Source organism: Pan troglodytes, chromosome 1, assembly GCF_028858775.2.
Source record: "Pan troglodytes isolate AG18354 chromosome 1, NHGRI_mPanTro3-v2.0_pri, whole genome shotgun sequence".
NCBI lineage: Eukaryota > Metazoa > Chordata > Mammalia > Primates > Hominidae > Pan > Pan troglodytes.
In genome coordinates, this window is record NC_072398.2 from 198,208,874 (window position 1) to 198,226,214 (window position 17,341).

Below are 17,341 nucleotides of genomic sequence, written 5' to 3' on the forward strand. Positions count from 1 at the left end.
ACCCCAGACTCCAAGAAGTTAAACCTCCAGGTCTACAGGCAGGGGGAAGGATGAAAAGAATTCCAGATGGTCTGACTCCAGTAGTCCCTTCCCTCAGTCTCCCCATGTGCACAATGGGAACAATAAATCCAACCAGAAGGAGGGCCATGTGTGTGAGCTTGACAGTGCAATGCATGGGAAAAGGAAGAGGGCGGGTCTTCCTGGGCTACCAATTCACATCCACCACCATTCCCCAACCTGCCCAGGACCGAGTGCTCAGCTAGCCTGGGAAGGGGAGAGTTGGGTGGATCCCTGAGTGCCAAGACCAAACAATCCCGGCAGGTTACAGTATCTTTCCAGCAGTCAGGAGGCCTCACCTCATACACCTTCACCCTTCTCTACCTTACAAGGGCATTTGATCCGTGGGATCAACCCTTCCTTGAGTCTTGATTTCCCCTTCCCACTTGCTCCCTCTCTAAGCGCTTGGAGGCTTTAATGCTTAGTCCTCAACCCCTAACCCTCCCCACAGTGCTTCCTCCACTAGTCCTCTTTACATAGTCCAAATCCCCCGGGGCCGGGGCCGCAGGCTTTCTCTGCCCAGAGGACGTGCAGGCGCCTCCATCATAAGATGACACCCTTCTATTCCTAAACTGATTAAGGGCACAGGCTTTGTAATGTGACAGGCTTGAGTTTTAATCCAGATTCAGCCATCTCCTTGCTGTGTGGCCTTGAGAAAGTGACTTCACTTCTCCGAACTCCAGCTTCCTCATCTCTAAAATGGGAGAATAGCCTGTGGCTTGTGGGACTGTTGGAGGACAAAGGACAAATGAATTAACTGATGTAAAGGGACAGCATAGGGACTTATTTTTATCTCTGCTACCATCTCCCAGCCAAGCAGCCTCAAGCACAGAAGCACACACAGCTCCCTCTGGCCCTTACTCTCAACATCTGGTTAATCCCAGGTCTTATCAATTCAGCCACTTCCTCCGAAGTGTCTCTGCAGCTGCCACTCCTCTCCACTCCCACAACCCCCACCCTGTCCCCAGCCCTCACCTCATCACCTCTCCCCTGGATTACTGCAACAGTCTCTGAGCCTCCACTCTCACCACCCCACCCCTCAACCTGTCCTGCCTGCACCTGCCCCAACCCTAGAGCCATCTTCCTAACATCCCACTTTTGTAGACTCCTCCCTTGCTCAAACACCTTCACTGGCTCCCTGTGGCCTGCAGACTCCAGACCTCTCTCCCTGCCTTGTACTCTCTCCCTCCTCCTCTCACAGACTAACGAAATGAGTACTTATACTGGCGCTTGAGTACTTATACTCAAGCTCCAGTCCCCATCTGGGACTGTCACAGCAGAGGCTGAGGCCGAGGATGACTTAGGATCCTCAGCACAAGTAAAACCAAAGGTACCGAGTTTATATTCACAATGGAACCTCAAGAGGACCCTCAGCTACTTTTCCCTCCCACCTCCATGCTCAGTCTCAACTCCATTTGTTTTTTGTTTTTGAAATGGAGTCGAGTTCTTGTCACCCAGGCTGGAGTGCAGTGGCGCAATCTTGGCTCGCTGCAACCTCCACCTCCTGGGTTCAAGCGATTCTCCTGCCTCAGCCTCCCAAGTAGCTGGGATTACAGGTGCCCGCCACCATGCCTGGCTAGTTTTTGTATTTTTAGTAGAGACGGGGTTTCACCATGTTGGCTGGGCTGGTCTCAAACTCCTGACCTCAGGTGATCCACCCACCTCAACCTCCTAAAGTGCTGGGATTACAGGTGTGAGCCACTGCATCCAGCCCATTCTTTTTTTTTTTTTTTTTTTTTTTGAGACAGGGTCTCACTCTGTCACCTAGACTGGAGTGCATTGGCACGATCGGCTCACTGCAGCCTTGACCTCCCAGGCTCACGTAATCCCCTCACCTCAGCCTCTCAAGCTACTGGGACCAAAGGCACATGTGCCACCACGCCCAGATACTGTTTTATTTCTTGTAGAAATGGGGCGGGGGGGGGGGGTCTCGTCATGTTGCCCCAAGCTACTCTCGAACTCCTGGGCTCAAGTTATCCTCCCATCTCGACCTCCCAAAATGCTGGGATTACAGGCATAAACCACCTCGCCTGACCTCAACTCCATGCCTTTACTCACGGCCATACCCCACAGCTGAAACAAATCCCTGGTTCTCTCATTTAACCAACAATTTAGGACTAATTTCAATCCTGTGATTACTTCAAAGACAAATTAGGACCATCTCCTCAGTTTTCTAAAGCTGACCCCAATCCAGAAGGCTTTTGATATATTGCCTAGAATATTTCCTAGCCCCTCACACTTAATTTCTGTGTTGTCTTGACATTGCTTTCTAATTTTTTTCAGAACGCCTTAAAGCCTGAGTTGACCCATGAGTTGCAGCAGGAACTGGAAGCTCACAAGTGTTGCTGGAAGCCCCAGGTCACTTCCTCAAGGGCCAGTAGGCAAGAGACTATAAACACAGCCTTCTTATCTTCTCTCTCCTCCATCACAAATGGTCACAAGTCTGGGCCCACAGTTAGTTCCTAGGAAACCATCAGATCCCAGCGACCATCAGAGGACAGATGAAGAGCCCCAGCCCTGCCCCCTTAGTGCAGATTCTAGGAGAGACAGGTAGGCACAGACAGGGCTTTCAGGACTGCTGGGGCAGGGAGAGTGCTGGAAGGTCCTGGAGATTCTCATCAACACCCACCTTCTGAGAAATCCTCAAAGAGCCTAACTGAACTTAGTTAACCCTTTTCTTATTGTCATTTTGATTATATTACTACCTCAAACCACCATAGGCAAATGACCTTGGACAAGTCCCTCTTTCCTGGACCTCAGTCTCTTCATCCATGAAATGGCTAGCCAGAACGGTAAGTGTCCCAAGAAGTCACCTAGGGCCCCTGATTTCACAGACAGAACCCCTGTAGGAGCCAGAGTGGTCCAGACAAGTGAAAGGAATCTGCTCAAGGTCACCAGGGCCTATTCCACAGCCTCATTGAGAGGAGAGGTCCCCCACTTCCCAGCCCAGGCTCTTTCCACCACCCCCTCCATGGAGCGATGAGATCATCAAGCTCCGGTTCGGAATCTCTAGGAATGTGGGCCATCCTGGGAATACACCCGTAGATTCTCCCACCACAGCAGGGCCCCCTTCACTCCACCTCCTCTGGGATTTCCTCACTCCCCCAGACCAACAGGTATCGCTAAGGTGCCTGCCTATGTTGAAGACCCTCTATCTTGGGGAGGAGGGAATGGAACCATCACCCTGCCCTTCCCCCATCTCTGGATTCACCAGTAACTAGGCACTCTCGATAGCCCCTCCTTCAGCGCCCCTCGGGGATACCCTGAACTGCCGCACTTGTTGGGGGAAACAGGAATCCCATCTCTTGGGATTGGAGGCCTTCCCCTTTCCTTCCCCTCCCCATTGGAGCCTGGAATGTGACCCGCGGAGGGATCCCGCAGCAGCCGGCAAGGGCTGCGTTCCAGCTCGGTGGCTGCATTGAAAGGGGGAGATGCGGCGGCGACCTCGGGGACCGCGGGGACGGGGGAGGGGGGGAGGGGGGAGAAGTCGCGGTGGCGCGGGTGGGGGTAGGGAGGGAGCCAAGAAAACCAGTCCGACTCCCGATCGCGCCAGATGGAGGCGGTCCCCAGACTCCAGCCCCGGGTTTCCAGCTTCTCCCTTCCACCTTTGTCTCCCCTCCCTCCTACAAACTTTCAGCCTTCAGCCTGTTGGGGGCTAAGATCTGGGGAATAAGCGTGTGTGTCCGAGTGCCTTAGGGTCTGCTGTGAGCCTGAATGCGAGTCCGGTTGGTTGTGCAGTTATGAACCTGTGTGTACATCTGTGTGCCTAAGACGCTGGGCAACTGTACCCACATGACCGATGTGTGTGAACGACTGTGTGCCTGTGTGTCTGGATCTGCGCGTGGGTGTAGTTCGTGTGGCTGTGTAAACCGCATGCATAGGTATACATGTACCTATGTCTCAGGCTCTGTGCGTCCTACTGCGATGGTACGAGAGTGTGGGTGTGATGGTGTATGTGATCCTGTGTCTGCGTGTCCGTACATTTGAGTGGGTGTTGTGCGTGTGACTGTGTAAACTGCGAACATGTACGTGTGCCCGCCCGTAGGTATTACCGTGTACGTGTGTCTCCGTGTGCCTGTGAGGGGTGGGGTCTGCGCGGGGATTCCCGACCCCCCCACACTCAAACCCTCCAAGCCCCGGGAGGGGGCAGCAGCGGTGGCGACGGCCGCAGTAGGGACCCTCCTCCCTGCCTGCCCCGCCCCCACCCCGGCCCCTACCTGCCGGCCGCTTCGCCGACCGCCCGAACCGCCAGAAGCTGCGGACCCGGGGACCGCTGGGGGCCTTCCTCTTGTGGTGTGAGTTCCCCATTGCTGGTGCGGGAGCCGGCGCGGGAACCCAAGCGCGGCCCAGCCAGCCCGGCCGCCGGGCCCGCAGCCCCGGGAGGGAGGCAGCGAGACTCGCGGGCGGGCACCGCGGGCGCCCCCAGCCCCAGCTCGACCACGCCCCCGAGCTCTGCGGCCAATGGCCAGGCCGGGGGCGGGCCCGGAGGAGGGGCGGGGCCTGGCGCGCATCCCGTCGGCTCCGCCCCTCCCGGGACCTGGGAGACCGGCTGAGCCGCCTAGCCTAGGGCGCACAGGGGAAGGCCTGGCCAGTCCAGGTGGGGCAGGCGGCTTGCCCACTCTCTCAGCCCAGAGGCTACCGCTCTGAGGAGTGCAATGGAGCTGGGAGAACGCGGATCTGGAGCCCTGCTGCCGCTAGAGCCCACCAGCCACCTCCCCGTGAGTGTCACGTGCCTGTGTGTACAAATGTATCGAACTGACTGTATTTCTGTAGTTATAGTGTTCAAAATAGTAGCACCCTTTTACTTAGTGTTTACTATGTGCCAGGCTCTGTGCTAACCGCTTTCATGCATTACTTCATTTTATCCACAATTGTGTAAGGTAGGTCCTTTTTTTATTATTTTTTTTTATTTTTTTGAGACCAAGTCTCGCTGTCACCCAGGCTGGAGGGCAGGGGCACGCTCTCGGCTCACTGCAACCTCCGCCTGTCGGGTTCAAACGATTCTCTTGCTTCAGCCTCCCGAGTAGCTGGGACTACAGGTGCGCACCACCATGCCCGGCTAATTTTTGTAATTTTAGTAGAGGCGGGGTTTCACCATGTTGTTCAGGCTGGTCTCAAACTCCTGACCTCAGGTGATATGCCTGCTTCGGCCTCCTAAAGTGCTGGGATTACAGGCGTGAGCCACACCACCCGGCCTGTTAAATATTTTTTTAACCAGCCTGGCCAACATGGTGAAACCCTGTCTCTACTAAAAATACAAAAATTAGCCAGGGTTGGTGGCACATGCCTGTAATCCCACCTACTCAGAAGGCTGAGGCAGGAGAATCGCTTGAACCCAGGAGGCGGAGGTTGTAGTGAGCCAAGATCACACCACTGCACTCCAGCCTGGGCGACAGAGCAAGACTCCGTCTCAAAAATATATATATATATATATGTGTGTGTGTGTGTGTGTGTGTGTGTGTGTGTGCGTTTTTTTTTTTTTTTCTTTAAAAACGCCAGGCATTGTGGCTCACACCTGTAATCCCAGCACTTTGGGAGGCCAAGGCGGGCAGATCACTTCAGGTCAGGAGTTCGAGACTAGCCTGGCCAACATGGTAAAACCTCATCTCTGCTAAAAACACAAAACATTAGCCAGGTGTGGTGGCTCATGCTTGTAATCCCAGCTACTTGGGAGGCTGAGGTGGGAGGATCGCTTGAACCTGGGAGGCAGAGGTTGCAGTAAGCCAAGATCACGCTACTGCACTCCAGCCTGGGTGACAGAGTGAAAAATTAAAAACAGAGAGAAGAAAAGCCTTCTAGGCTGCCTGGGGCTCCCACCTCTGTCTCCTCATCACAGGTGTCCTTGTGCTGAGGGACCTGCCCAGGGCCCCATTGCCTGGGCAATGACTCTTCTTTACCATCACTTCTGCCCTGTCTCTCCAACTAGAGGCAACATGGTAGAGTAGAGAGAGCACTGCGCTGGAAGTCTAGAGCCCTCAGTTCTAGACCCCACATGGCTTATCCTTCCTGCCACCAGAACAAGCCCCTCCACTATACCGTGCTACCTCTTATGCCCGATGGCTCCAGCAAACCCTCTTCCCTCCCTGCAAAATGTGAGAGTCAAAGCTAAACCCAACTCTCTCTGAGGCCCTTCTCTTGCTAGAGTCTCAGGTTGACAACAGTGCAGTCCTTGAAAGGCTGGCAAGTTATTCACCCATAGAAAATATTCATTGAGCATACAATGTGTACCAAGCTGCGTGTACACTTTGCACAGAGAAAATGGTCCTAGTGTCAAAGCTGAAAAAGACCTCAGAGATCAGCTAGCCAATTCCCTGAATTTATATAGATAGGGAAACTGGGGCCCATAAAAAGAACAGTTAGTATGGGGGAGTAGAGGGAATACCCAAGGATAAAGTCTAAATTTCTTGGCATGAATTAAGTGAGGACAGGTATGTGAAGAGGCTCAAAGGATGTCTGAAGTGTGGCAGGTTCCTTGGCCTTCACAAGAAGCATTGGAGGAGCTGCCCCTGCCCACCAGTTCAGCCTCATCTCCGACCTCATCTCTGAGATGACAATCTTCTTCTCAGAGCTACAACCACACAAAACTGCTTGCCACCCTCCAGCACACAACTCCAGGCGTTCACACCTGCCATCCCCTCTTCCACCTTGGCCTGAAAGGTGCCTTTTCATTCTCAATGCCCTGCTCTACATGCTGCTCCTCCATGAAGTCTTCCTTGCACCCCCTCTTCCCCCAGCTCAGTGCTTCCTTAATGAAGGCCCCACAGACATTAGTGCTGCCTTCTGATATAGTACTGATCACACCCCAGGGCTCCCCTGCACCCCGTGTTCACCATCCCAGAACTTGCCTTCAGACAATAGTTTTAGTGTCTGCCTTTCCAACCAGAACAGTTTCCTGAAGAGCAGTGATTGTCTGACTCCTTTTAGTAACCCCAGGCTCAGCACATAGTAGGTATACCTATGTGTTTAATAGAAACTGGTGGAGGTGGAGATGGTGGGGCTTGTAGATTAACTGTAGTAGCAACGGTGACGCTTGCATACTGACGGAGGTAGTGATGATAGCGCATAAATACTTTCACTGCAAAGGCAGTGCTTGCTCCAGGATCCTGTGGGAGGAGTACTGCCCACTGCCAAGAACACAGGACAGGCTAGGCTAGGACTGGTGGGAAGAAGTAGGTGGTATGGAAGGCATATGGACCAGAACTCCAGGAACCACAAGAATGAGCTGGAATGCCTCGTGACTGTCTTAGAAAATGGTGGGGAAGGCCGGGCACGGTGGCTCATGACTGTAATCCCAGCACTTTGGGAGGTAGAGGCGGGCAGATCACCTGAGGTCGGGAGTTCAAGACCAGCCTGACCAACATGGTGAAACCCCGTGTCTACTAAAAATACAAAATTAGCCAGGCATGGTGGCGGGCACCTGTAGTCCCGGCTACTTGGGAGGCTGAGGCAGGAGAATCGCTTGAACCTGGGAGTCAGAGGTTGCAGTGAGCTGAGATCGCACCACTGCACTCCAGCCTGGGCGACACAGCGAGACTGTCTCAAAAAAATAAATAAATAAATAAATAAAAGGGGCCGGGCGCTGTGGCTCATGCCTATAATCCCAGCACTTTGGAAGGCTGAGGCGGGCAGATCACAAGGTCAGCAGTTTAAGACCAGCCTGGCCAACATGGTGAAACCCTGTCTCTACTAAAAATACAAAAATTTGCTGGGCATGGTGGCAGGCGCCTATAATCCCAGCTACTCGGGAGGCTGAGGCAGGAGAATCACTTGAACCCAGGAGGTGGAGGTTGCGGTGAGCAGAGATCGCACCACTGCACTCCAGCCTGGGAAACAAGAGCGAAACTCTGTCTCAAAAAATAAAAATGAAAATGGTGGGGAAGACCTCACTTGGCTAGACTTGGAGGAGGGGGTGTCCTAAGCAGACAGGAGGCCTCACTTAGTAATCTCCCTACCAGGAGCCTCCTGGGAATCACGCACTTTGCTACAAGATTCAGGGTTTAAATCCTCTGTGAGCTGAGCTGTCTCTATCGCCCCTTCCATGCCAAGCACAGAGATGGGCACCCTGTGAGTGGGCTGACAGTCTTTTAATGAATCAGCCCCTCAGGACAGTGGAGTACAAGGGCATAGAGTACAGTGGGGTATAACTAACGATGGGGGAGGCGGACAGAGATTTCACTCCTCCTAACCAAGGAAGCTGCAGGATCTTGGCTCACTTCCCCAAGTCTGCCAACGGGCTAGAGGTGGCCTTTGGGTCCGCACAAGGAAGGTGTGTGTCCCTGCTCCTCCAACCCCACCATGTTCACTGTGGCCCAAATAACATACAATGCTTCCTCTTATTCGTTTTCTTTAGCATGTGACAGGCCATGAGCAGCTGAGACAGCTTTGAGGGTCTGGAGAGAGAGGGATTTCCAAGGAGCAGGTGCTGAGGGGAGGCTCTCACTCTGCCCTCTGCTGACAAGAGAATGCAGATTTTTGGGGTCACAGGGCTTGGCCACCACAGTTCAACCCTTGCTAGGAGCCCTGCTTCAGGGACTGCAGGGAGGGTATAGTGTGGGGAGAGCACACTGATTGAGAGCCCCTTTCAGGCCCAAGGGGAATTTCCAAGAGAAGGGTGAGGGAGAGAGAGCTGGAAGGAGCCCCTGAAGGTGTTGAGGGGAGGGCAGGGAAGACTCCCTTGGCCTTGCTTCCTTCTCAGCTCTTCACACCCCTAGCAGAGGCACCTCTCTGGGATGCGATTTTCCATTTGAAGTCTGAAGAAAGGAGTGAAGAAGCTGAACGCCTGGCAGTTGTGGGCTTTTCTTCTGCCTCTGACACTAGATGGCCATGTGAACTTGAGCAAGTCACTTCCTCCTCCGGGCCTCAGCTGCCCCATCTGTATGTACCATGAGGGCTCCCTATGACATCTCGGGCCATGAGCTCTGAGAGTCTAGGATCCGGAGATGCCCATCTCTGGGGGCCCATACTGGAGCATTACCTATCATCCAAGGACACTTAGCCAGGCCTTGTGCTGGCCAGGGCAGAGGGAAGAGTCTGTCAACCCAGTCTCTGCCCTTCGGGTATTCAAAATAGTGAGGTACAGCAATCCCTGGATCCCACGGAACCCCAGATAGCCAGCTGGTCCCAAGTCCCTAGCACGTGCTTTGCCTGACGCCAGTGCCACAAACCCTTCAATCCCAGCTTCCTTTCATCCTTCCATTTCAGCTCAAGCGCCACCTCCCTGGGGAAGCCGTCCCTGACCTCCCTCAGAGATTGCTGTGCTTCCCCTTGTCACACTTTTTAACCCTTAATTACTTGTTCAGCGTTATTTTCCCCCCTATACACACACTCATCGTGAGGTTCATGAGGCCCAGGACTTTGTCTCTCTTATTCATCCCTAGGATAGTGCCTGGTATATAACACTTAGGAAATATCTGTGAAATAAGTGAGTGAGGCTCCCTCTCCCGTCTGGACCCTAGGAAAACAATGTCTGTCCTCTCACAGGGGTCTGGGGGAGACAGAGCAGCCACCCTGTCACACTCTTTATTTTTTACATTTCTGGGAAGCCAAAATGTCACATTCTTATTGAGAAACCCCAAACTCCTCTGGGGAAACCACTCCCCTATTGGAGGTATCCCATAGCAGAGGGAACTCAGCCCCTATTACATTGGTCCAGGCCCCAGGTAAGGACACTGAGGTGCCCTTTACCCAAGAAGAAAGTGGCTGGAAAAGCATATACTGCCCAACCCCAACTCTCTTAAGCACCTTGCTCTAGGGTCTGGGGACAATAATTTCCCCTGGGAGTATCACAGAGATGACACTGACACCAGGCCCTGAGGGCTGAATAGGAGTTCACTGGATAGCAAAGTGAAGGGGAGCACATTCCAGGCAGGAGAAGCAGCACAGGAACTGACACAGAAGGGGAAAACACATGGGAGTGTTGACTGACGGGCAAACAGACACCATCCTGACCTCAGAAGAACAAGGTGTCCACGACCCCAGAGACTTGACTCTCACTGCTTTGGAACTATCTAGGCCCCTTCCTCAGCAGAGAGAAATGACATTGTTCATAATGGACTCTCCTTACCCACCTTCCTTTTTTTTTTGAGTTTTGAATGAAACTGTTGCCCAGTTGAACTCCCGTCGCCCAGGCTGGAGTGCAGTGGCGTGGTCTCAGTTCACTGCAGCCTCCGCCTCCTGGGTTCAAGTGATTCTCCTGCCTCAGCCTCCCGAGTACCTGGGACTACAGGCGCCTGCCACTACGCCTGGCTAATTTTTGTTTTTTGTTTTGAGACGGAGCTTTTTGTTCTTGTTGCCCAGGCTGAAGTGCAATGGCGCGATCACAGCTCACTGCAACCTCTGCCTCCTGGGTTCAAGCTATTCTCCTGCCTCAGCCTCCCGAGTAGCCTAGGATTACAGATGCATGCCACCATGCCCAGCTAATTTTTGCATTTTTAGTAGAGATGGGGTTTCGCCATGTTGGCCAGGCTAGTCTCAAACTCCTGACCTCAGGTGATCCCCTCCCGCCTTGGCCCCCGAAAGCACTGGGATTACAGGCGTGAGCCACTGTGCCCGGCCATAATTTTTGTATTTTTAGTAGAGACGGGGTTTCACCACGCCCAGCCACCTTACTCACCTTCCTATGACATCCAGGCCACTGGGTCTCAGTGTCTTATCTGGCTGGCTGGGGGTCAGCTCTCCTTTCCTGGACACAGCTCCCATCCCCATGCCTAGCCCCCAGCCCCTACAGGCTTGCTCCCTCAGCCCATTCTCAAACTCACAGAATCCTAGAACTAGCAAGAGTCTCAGAGGCCATTAAACCCCATCTTTGTCGGCCAGTCGCGGTAGCTCACGCCTGTAATCCCAGCACTTTGGGAGGCCAAGGCAGGCGGATCATGAGGTCAGGAGTTCGAGACCAGCCTGGCCAATATGGTGAAACCCCATCTCTACTAAAAATACAAAAATTAGCCAGGCATGGTGGCACTCACCTGTAGTCCCAGGCTGAAGCAGAAGAATCGCTTGAACCTGGGAGGCAGAAGTTGCAGTGACCTGAGATCTCGCCACTGCACGCCAGCCTGGGCGACAGAGTGAGACTCTGTCTCAAAAAAAAAAAAAAAAAAAAAAACCATCTTTATCAAGACAGGGCATGTCTGGTCCAAAGAGGGGCAGGACTTACCCAAGGTCATACAACAGAGCAGAACTCAAACTCAGGGTTCTCTCCACAACTCCACACCAGGAAAGGACAGTCCTCCCTGAGTGGCCAGAGGGAACTTGGAGAGGCCACAGTGAACTGACTGGAGTTAACATGGGGCTAAGTCAGCTAGGCCTGGCAGGGTGGCTCTCAAATTCTCAGTATCAGAGCCATGCCTACTCCCACCCCTCAGCCGCTGCCCACTGCACAAGAGAAACCCTCAGGAGGACTACATAGCCCTTTCCCCAAAACTGGTTTTGTCTAAAACTCTAGAGAGGTTACCCGCCTCCAGAGTCAGAAACACAGCCATCATCATATAATTTTCTTTGTAGAGTGTGGCCTCTGGAGGCAGACTGAGTGGCTCCGTCATTGTGATGCTGTGAACCTCACTTCCACATAGATGGGGACCTTGCCTGTCTGGTCCTCTGGCATTCGCATCACCTTGAACAGTGCCTTACACTACAGAGTAAAGAATATGTCCTCTTCAAATAAATGAAGCTGAGTGACCTTGGGCTACTTACTCTCACCCCTTTTTTCTCACCTACAAATGGTGATAACTGTCCACCTCCCAGGTTGCTGTAAGGACATAGGAAGACTTTGATGAAAATGCTTGGCCAGGGTATATATAGCACATAGCAGCCTTCCTGTTACTTCTCTTCCCATTCAGATTAGCCAGGACCCTGCCCTCCTTCCATAGGCGCTCGCCTCCTCCAGAAAGCCTCCCCTGATTATCTGCTGGGCTCCAGTCCTGGCATCTGTCCCAGAAACACTTCCTACCCACACACTTGTCTAGAGTCCAGGTGATATTTCTGGAAGATATGGATTCCTGTTTGTTTTTGTTTTTTTTTAACTTGTTCTTTTTTGTTTCTTTTTTTTTTTTTTTTGAGCTGGAGTCTTGCTCTGTCGCCCAGGCTAGAGTGCAGTGACGCGATCTCGGCTCATTGCAAGCTCCGCCTCCCGGGTTCACTCCATTCTCCTGCCTCAGCCTCCCAAGTAGCTGGGACTACAGGCGCCCAACACCACAACTGGCTAAATTTTTGTATTTTTTAGTAGAGACAGGGTTTCACCATGTTAGCCAGGATGGTCTCAATCTCCTGACCTTGTGATCCGCCCGCCTCAGCCTCCCAAAGTGCTGGGATTACAGGTGTGAGCCACCGTGCCTGGCCTGTTTTTTTAACTTTTTCTTATGTCTGAGTCCTCCTGTGGGACAAAGGTGAGACTCTACCCTCTGTGAATCCCCCTCAGTAATCATCATCATCACGGGCTGTTATCCAAACATGGATCAGGGTGAACTTAACTAATGCTCAAGTCCTCAGCAGCATAACAACAGCAGAAACCTGCTGCCAGCTGCACCATGCTCCACAGTTCACAACGCATTTGCATGTCTGTTAGCTCATTTGATCCTGGAAAGGCCCCTATAAAGCTAGGATTTATTATCCCTATTTTACAGATAAGGATACTGAGGCTTGGAGGGGTGAATAACCTGCCAGCATCTTGTAGCTTGACAGGGGCAGACCAGGGAAGCAGAGTTGTCCATTTTTTTTTTTTTGAGACCTAGTCTCGCTCTGTCACCCAGGCTGGAGTACAGTGGTGCAATCTCGCCTCACTGCAACCTCCACCTCCCGGGTTCAAGCGATTCTCCTGCCTCAGCCTCCTGAGTAGCTGGGATTACAGGCACGTGCCACTAAGCCCAGCTAATTTTTGTATTTTTAGTAGAGACAGGGTTTCACCATGTTGGTCAGGCTGGTCTTAAACTCGCGACCTCGTGACCCACCCACCTCAAACTCCCAAAGTGCTGGGATTACAGGTGTGAGCCACCACGCCCAGTCAAGCAAAGTTGTTCTTAGGCCCAGAGCCCATTCCTTCCAGACTGGGTCGTTAGAGCTCAGGTGACTAAACTTATAAACACAGTCATAGCAACCCCTTGCATTTCTATGGTTACTTCTCTTTAATATAATTTTCTTTTTTTTTTTTTTTTTCCCTGAGTCTCGCTCTGTTGCCCAGGCTGGAGTGCAGCGGTGCAATCTTGGCTAACTGCAACCTCCGCCTCCCGAGTTCAAGCAATTCTCCTGCCTCAGCCTTCCGGGTAGCTGGGACTACAGGTGCACGCCACCTTGTCTGGCAAATTTTTTATATTTTAGTAGAGACGGGGTTTCACCGTGTTGCCTAGGCTGGTCTCGAACTCCTGAGCTCAGGCAGTCTGCCTGCCTCGGCCTCCCAAAATACTAGGATTACAGGCATGAGCCACCACGCCCAGCCTTTAATATAATTTTCATATGCTCTCTTGTGAGAATCTTGGTGAGACAGAAAGGTCACAGCCCATCAAGGCAATGTCCAGCCAGAGGATTCCCCCTTTCTTCCCCACAAGACAGTGGTGGAATCAGGGAGCCCACTGAGAAGTTGCTCATCCTACATCATGGGGCTTGCTAGTAGCTGGGCCAGGATTTAAACTCTCATTGGCCTGATTCTGATACTCTCCCCACTCTATCAAGTTCCCTCACTTCTCTCTCTGGGCCATTTCCCATCTGTAAAGTGAGTTGAACAAGAAGATCTTCAAGCCTTACCTGCTGCTCTATGTCCTTGGGAGAGTCATGAAAACAGTCCCGATTTTTGAGGCAAGTAATTTGAGTTTAAATCCCAGTTTGGTCAAATCAGTCACTCACTGTCCCTGAGCCTCAATTTTTTCATCTGCAAGTGAGATCTTGACATATTCAGACTAATCAATAAATGTCAGACTTCCTCTCTTCTAAGTTTGTGCAGGGTAGTGAGGTCAGCAAGGGAATCATGGAAGACTGGTGCTCAAAACTCCATGACAAGCTCAGTTTTTCCATCTTAAAGTAGGAGAGTCAGATTAGAGGAATCAAGACCTGCCTCTCGTAGGTCTTTGAGTCAGAGATTGGAATGGAGGAGATAATGACTTCCCCAGCAAAGATCCCTGACCTCCCAGCAATCTCCTGTGTATCCCTCCTCCCCACCTCTCCCAATCTCCATTCTGAACATTCTCCCTGAAAGAGTTAAGCCTTCTGCAGGCTTCCCGTTCCTGGCCAGCGTTGCCAGTGGAGATTAGTGGGATCAGATTTATTTCTCTTAATAAACAGAAAAGAAGTTGGGCCAGGCAGGTGACAAGGAAACAGTTGCAATAATAGGAGGCTGGAGTAAAAGGGAACAGGACTTCCTCCAGTCATACCCAGGGCCACCTCCAGACCTGGAGAAACAACAGCCAGGGGCAAGGAGGTGTTACCCATGCACGTGGGCTCAAATCAGGCCGACATGCTGCCCAGAAAGCCCAGAGCCACCTGATACCAAACACAAGGCAAGAGGGAGGCCTGGCCACTGACCCAATGACCCCAAACCCAGGCTGTTGGAGCAGTGACCTACAGGCTCAGCTTTTCCAGCCCCCTGACTTCCAGGCTGGTCTCCCAGAGGAAAAAAGTCCACTGCCCTGGAGTATACACTGCTAGTCCACTAGCCTTCTGCCTGCCAATCCTGACAGTCTGACCACAATACATCCTGCTGCAATGCCCTCTTGAATGAGATGGGGATGACTTCAGACTGAATCCCAGTGGGGCAGCCCTGGGACAGACTCCATGTCCTGTTAGGACTGCAGAGGCTTTGGAAACACCCCTCACCCAAATCCAATCCTCCCTCAGGGTTTGGCCCAGTCACCCCAGCCCCAGCACCCTCACTTCTATTTGTGGCTGTGCCGCAGGGAAGCAGGGCCCTTATCCAAAAGGAAGATCAAGCCGGATACAATCACACATGAGGCTTTCCACCCTCTTCCTGACCCCTAAAGTGTTCCTTCTAACTCTCCCAGAAGAGGTGGTTAAAGGACACCGGGAGGGTAAACACAGGCAGAATGGGATGGGCCCGCACACCCAGCCATTTCCTCACCTCCAGCACTGCAGCAGCAGTCTAGGAAAGGTGGATTTCCCAGGACCGCAAGCCCCAAGGGAGCTCCACCCTCTTGCAAAGACTCAAGCCCTCCCCACCAAAAGGAAGACAGAAACTGGAAAATGAGGGAAGGCCCAAGAAAGGAACTGAAAATGACCCCAGCAGGGATGGGCCAGGTCGGCTTCCCTGCCTTTCAGGCTGCCCATCCAGGCCAGAGGAGGAGCCCAGGGGCTCAAATTCAGAAAGACTGAGAATTAGCTGTTGAATTTTAAGTACCCACCCCAGCCCAGGTACAGCCTCTCCACTGAGCTTGGGCCTCAGTTTCCCCCATCTGTAAGCACACTTCCGACACTGGCATGTTTCTCCAGGGCTGGAAGAAGGAGTGATAGGGAGGGGCGGGTTGGTTCACCTTGGTGAGCTCACTACCCCAGGAGGTGATGTTTGTGGCCTGGCCCAGGTGAGCGTTGAGGGAGGCCAGGTGGGAAAAGCCAGCACTGTTAAGAAGCTAAGGCAGGGCACACTGTGCTCCATGCGAGGTCCTTTGTGGGGCTGGAAATCCAGATCCAGCTGGAGCTGAAACTCTTTGTGAGTGCGGTTGACCTTCCAGACCCAGAGGGTCCCCACCAGAGACCCAAGGCCACCTGTCTCTCCCATTGGCCACAGGCCAGCGTTAAGTCTCTGACCCCCTGACTCAGCAGAGGGCAGAACCTGGGTGAGCCTGGGGGAGGGGGAATCGCCTCACCGCCCTGGAGTCGGGCTACCAGCACTTCCTGCTCTGCCAGGGGATCCCTGCCCCAGCCGGGGGTCCCCTCCCCTCACAGCGGGGCAGGACTGGGTCTGGAAAGTGCGGAAGGCAGCGCTGGGTGGAAGTGTTCGGACTCAGCCCTGGCCTCTTCGCTTTCCAGCACCAGCTCCTGGGGGTCACCCCCCTCCAACACGCCGCGCGCGGACCCCCGGCAGAGCCCCCTCGGCCGTACCCTCGACGCCCCCCCGCGCTCAGCCCAGGTGCCGACCGCCTTACCTCGGCCTTTGCCCTTGGCCCTCTTGGCCTTGTCCTCCGCCTTCTTGGCCCGGGGGGCGGCCGGTTCGGCGCCCTCGGCCCCCGCCGCCTTCTTCTTGCGCCGCTTGCCCCGCAGCCAGCTGAAGGCGCGGCGGAGGCCGGACGCGCCGGAGCGGGACTTCTTCCTGCGCGGGGGGCCGCCCGGGTTCCCCGGCTCCTCGGCCGCAGGTGCGGCGGGGGGCGCGCGGGCCGCCATGGCAGGCGGGGGCGGAGCGGGCGGCGGGTCAGGCCCCCTGCGGCGCGGTGCCCATGCCGGGGGCGGCCGCCGGGGACGCGCGCCCGGAGAAAAGTTTGGGCGGCGGAGGCCGAGCGGGCGCGGAGAGCGGGCGGCGGGAGCGGCGCGGGAGGGGCCGGCCGAGCGGCGGGCGGGGCGCAGGCCGGCGGGGAGGGAAGGAGCGGGGCGGGAGCGGCCGCGGGGCGGGAGCGGCCGCGGGGCGGGAGCGCCGCTGCCTGCGGCCCCTCCCCGCCTCCCCCGGTCCCGGCGGAGGGCGAGGTCCAGTCCCGAGAGGAGGGGGTCCCGGGAGCCCGGGGTCGTGCCCCCCGCTGGGGCCCGAGAGGGCGGGTCGTGGGGCCGCCCGGGAGGGGGCGGCACTGAGGTTCCGTCCCGCAGGGGGCACCGCGGGAGGTCTGTTCGGAAGAGGGTGGTATGGGGTGGGGACGGAAAGGGGAAGGGCGCAGGCAATGGGGAGCGAGAGGCTGGGGTTGGACCCCAGGAGACTTGGTATCCCAAGTTTGGGCTGGGAATAGACAGGGGATTCTGGAATATTTTTTCCTGGAATAAGGGAATTTGGAGAATTCCTTCCAAGCCCCGACAGTGTTGGGGCGCTTGCGCCAGGAATAGAGGCTTCAGACACGTCCAAGACCTGTGACCCGCAGTGGGTATTTCCCTCCCATCTGCTGACTGGGGTCGCCTCCTCGCTCTTTACCACACCTTCCAGGCTCCAACCATCTTCGGTGTGCAGCGGGGGCCCAGGCCCACTGTGTTCCTGCCTCACCCTTTGGTGGCAAGATGAGGATAGCCCTTCCTCCGTTTACCCTTGGACTAGGATTTGAGGCCCCAGGGCACTCCTGCCTGGACCAGGAGTTCCCACTGAGATGCTCAACACTAATTAGGGTTGAACTCTGGGCAGGTGAGAGGTGTGACTGGGAGGCTGGTAGGAAAGGAA

At 54.3% G+C, this 17,341-nt stretch overlaps 1 protein-coding gene across 2 annotated transcripts in view; it reads right to left on the minus strand.

The window, feature by feature from the left end:
* Positions 1-16,497, minus strand: part of NHSL3 (NHS like 3) — a 32,998-nt gene extending 16,501 nt beyond the window's left edge. Inside the window, exon 1 of one of the 2 annotated variants that reach the window (XM_003307954.4) lies at positions 16,137-16,497. In XM_003307954.4, the coding sequence (XP_003308002.2) occupies positions 16,137-16,371 (235 nt within the window). In that variant the 5' untranslated portion in view covers positions 16,372-16,497. Of the gene's footprint in view, positions 1-4,274; positions 4,476-16,136 lie in introns of those variants that run through there. The other variant, XM_054665371.2, reaches the window with a different exon arrangement.
* Positions 16,498-17,341: the final 844 nt, after the last annotated feature.